Here is a 3,081-nt window from a genome sequence, read left to right on the forward strand (position 1 = left end):
CGGTAACCTGCAGCAGCAGCTCAGGGTAGAGTAAGGAGTCATTGTGACACCCTGGAGTCTTCGCTTTGGAAGAAGTGGACTGCAGTCAACCCATTCAACATAGACTCGTCGATCACGGATTGTGGGGACGACAATCTTGAAGAAGGAGGGCAGTGTTACGTTCGCGCTGGACGCTCGGTGTTATGTTCGCGCTGGATGCTTGGCGAGACATTAGCTGCAAGGCGTTCTCCCTAACAACGAGGGGGTTTTGTTAAACGAAGTTGGGTTGTGGTTTTCCGGGGGCCTTCGGTCTGGAAAGACGCGTGTCATATTCGGTTACGAATATTAATGAATGCTGTACTCTTGTTGTATATAATATTTCTGTGTATAAAGTTGTTCTCCTTTTTACGGAAGTGTCCTTTTATTGCGTGTGCGCGAGTGTGAGAAAGTGAGAGAGCGACGAACGCAACAATAGCATAAGATCGTCTGAATCAATGATCATTATATTAATTTATATAACATGCTTATTGATCCAGACTATATTATGCTATGCATATGCAGCTATGTCAATTTGTGTGATAATTCTTTCTCTTTGATATAAGAATCATGTTTGACATACAAGAAGATGTCTTGAAAAACAATAAAAACAGATTTTGTAAAAATGTAACTATACTGTATTTAACATATTATCAATTAGGAGAGGTATAAGAAAAATATCAAGCCGCTATGATTGAACAAACAAGAAATTTCATGGCAATTTTACTTATTTGTACATATATTATTTATCATTAAAAGTACCGGAAATTGCCGCGTTTGTGGTCCAGCGGTGCTTACTTAATTCTTTTCGTATGTTATACTTTATCAAGGATATTCCACTATTATAGAGAACAACGATTATCACATTTTACAGAATCTCACATCTGACCGGAGTTATCCTGATAATGTGAGCGTGAGAAATAATATTGATGAGATTCCATTTACAAATATGTCTGAGATTCCAGAATCTATTGGTAAGTTGTAAAGAAATGCATAAACCATAAACCACGTTACAAAAAGATCTACGTCAAAAATGATTGTAAATTTACATTTAAGAAAGAATAAAAATAGAATCTAAAAAAAATATTTTTTGACAACGAGAAGAATATAAATTTCAATTAGTGGAAAAGGAAAGGCCGATTGGAGTCTGAACACGGTACTTAGAGCGTAATAATTGTATACTGTTTTAATAAACAATGTTAATGCACAAATATTGTAAAATTATGAATCAAACGTTTGGGCCCACTTCGAGTCCTTATCAATGAATGCATGGAATCAAAATTCATTGATAAAGACCCGAAATTGGCCGAAACTTTGATTCATAATTTTATACTATATATGTATTAACATCGTTTATTAAAACAGTATACAATTGTTACGCTCTAAGTAACGCGTCCAGGTTCCAATTGGCCTTTCCTTTTCTATTAATTAATATTTATCATTTAAATCTTGTATAATTTTTAATTTTATTGTTGTATTGTAATATAAATTTCATTTTGCCGCAAAAAGAGAAAGAAAAATCTACATATTGTATGTAAAATTAATCCAGATTTAATATAAAGCATTCAATTATATTATTTAATTATGCTATTATTTAGTTTATTTTTTTTAAACAGTTGCAAATATTTTACTTCTGATTTCTTAATCAATAAAATATTTCCGAAAAACGCTTAATGCTTTATTGTTTGATTTTATTATGGATTAACAATTACTTCTTTAAGTCTTAAAACATTTAAACTTTTTTATAATATTTTATTATTTCCAAAGTCAACACTTGCTGTGCTAATTTCCGTATATAATTTATCTCTATTTTTCCTTGTTTTTATTTTTATTTTAAATTTTTTTTCTGGATTACTGAAATAATTAATTTAATGTTTTTGTATATAATTATGCCTATTTGTATAATTGTTAAATTTTTAGATAGCACTTTGCGCAAACCAACATCTCTCAAAGCATTTGTCGAGTTCTACAATGGGTTCCCAAATAAAGAAGACGACATTTATGTGACATTCAGGTAAAAAATCTAAATGCTCAATCTATATTTTTTTTAAATTTAACGATACATACATATAATAACATTGATTCTGTTATACTTGCTAATTATTTATATTAGCAGATATCTCGCCCCCCTTGATGACCTTGACCTTCACATATGTTGTAAGAATGAGGTTGTTTATTAATATTCACTTTATTTTATTTGGCGTTCTCGTATAGTTTTTGAGATATTTAACAAAAAAGGTTCACTGAATAACACGTAATTTTCCGATACCATATACATTTGGTAAGCGAGGTACTGCTCATATCGCCCGGTGCTTCAGATGCGAAACGAGGTTTATAATTACACGATTTCACAATGAGTTTGCAACTTTCTGCGCGAAGCAAGGTCCATCCCATATTGCCCTGTGCTGTTAAATTATAAAAATACAAGAAATTATGACTTTTACGCGTAGGCGAGGGAGAGGCTTTGCTCCCAAAACTTAGCGTGCCCGATCTGAAATAAAATTTCCAAAAGATTATCAGAAATCATTATCAATATATTAATAAAAATGTATGACTTATGGTGCGATCCGGGCACGCCAAGTTTTTGTATGTCATTTTAATCTTAACCTTTTTCGTTCCGGGCCTCTAGTAAAGCTTATGATTAATTTCAAAACAAGTCGATCAATTTGGCACGGGGCATTTTTAAATTCGAAATTGATGATCGATGTGATCGATATTATTGCAGTAAGAGTTAAGTAATTTTATGATTTACTATTTGTAATAATATCCGCAATATAACAGTGCTATTTTATATATTATACAAAATATTTATTTGGAACATAATAGTGTAATTTTTTAATAAAAATAAGATGCATTTTAATTTTCTCAAGAGAATCTATAATATTTTTAATAAAATGCAAGATTGATTTTATGACAAATACTATTTCAAATTACAAATCCTCACAAACCGAATGAATTATTTTTAAATACTTGACCGTTATTATTGATTTTATATTTATTTTTTACTTTTTATTCTTTAGAGGAAAATTTTTTTATAAGCTATTTTTTTTAGAGGTAAATATTTTT

General features: G+C 30.5%; 1 protein-coding gene across 5 annotated transcripts in view; it reads left to right on the forward strand.

The window, feature by feature from the left end:
* LOC115246240 (proto-oncogene tyrosine-protein kinase ROS-like) overlaps window positions 1-3,081 on the forward strand; it is a 25,337-nt gene that overhangs the window by 7,506 nt on the left and 14,750 nt on the right. For all 5 annotated transcript variants that reach the window (XM_029824945.1, XM_029824950.1, XM_029824949.1 and 2 more), the window contains one exon: window positions 1,936-2,029. In XM_029824945.1, the coding sequence (XP_029680805.1) occupies window positions 1,936-2,029 (94 nt within the window). The remainder of the gene's footprint in view (window positions 1-1,935; window positions 2,030-3,081) is intronic.

The sequence above is a fragment of the Formica exsecta genome, unplaced genomic scaffold (assembly GCF_003651465.1).
Source record: "Formica exsecta isolate Colony F162 unplaced genomic scaffold, ASM365146v1 scaffold1415, whole genome shotgun sequence".
In the NCBI taxonomy this organism is placed as follows: domain Eukaryota; kingdom Metazoa; phylum Arthropoda; class Insecta; order Hymenoptera; family Formicidae; genus Formica; species Formica exsecta.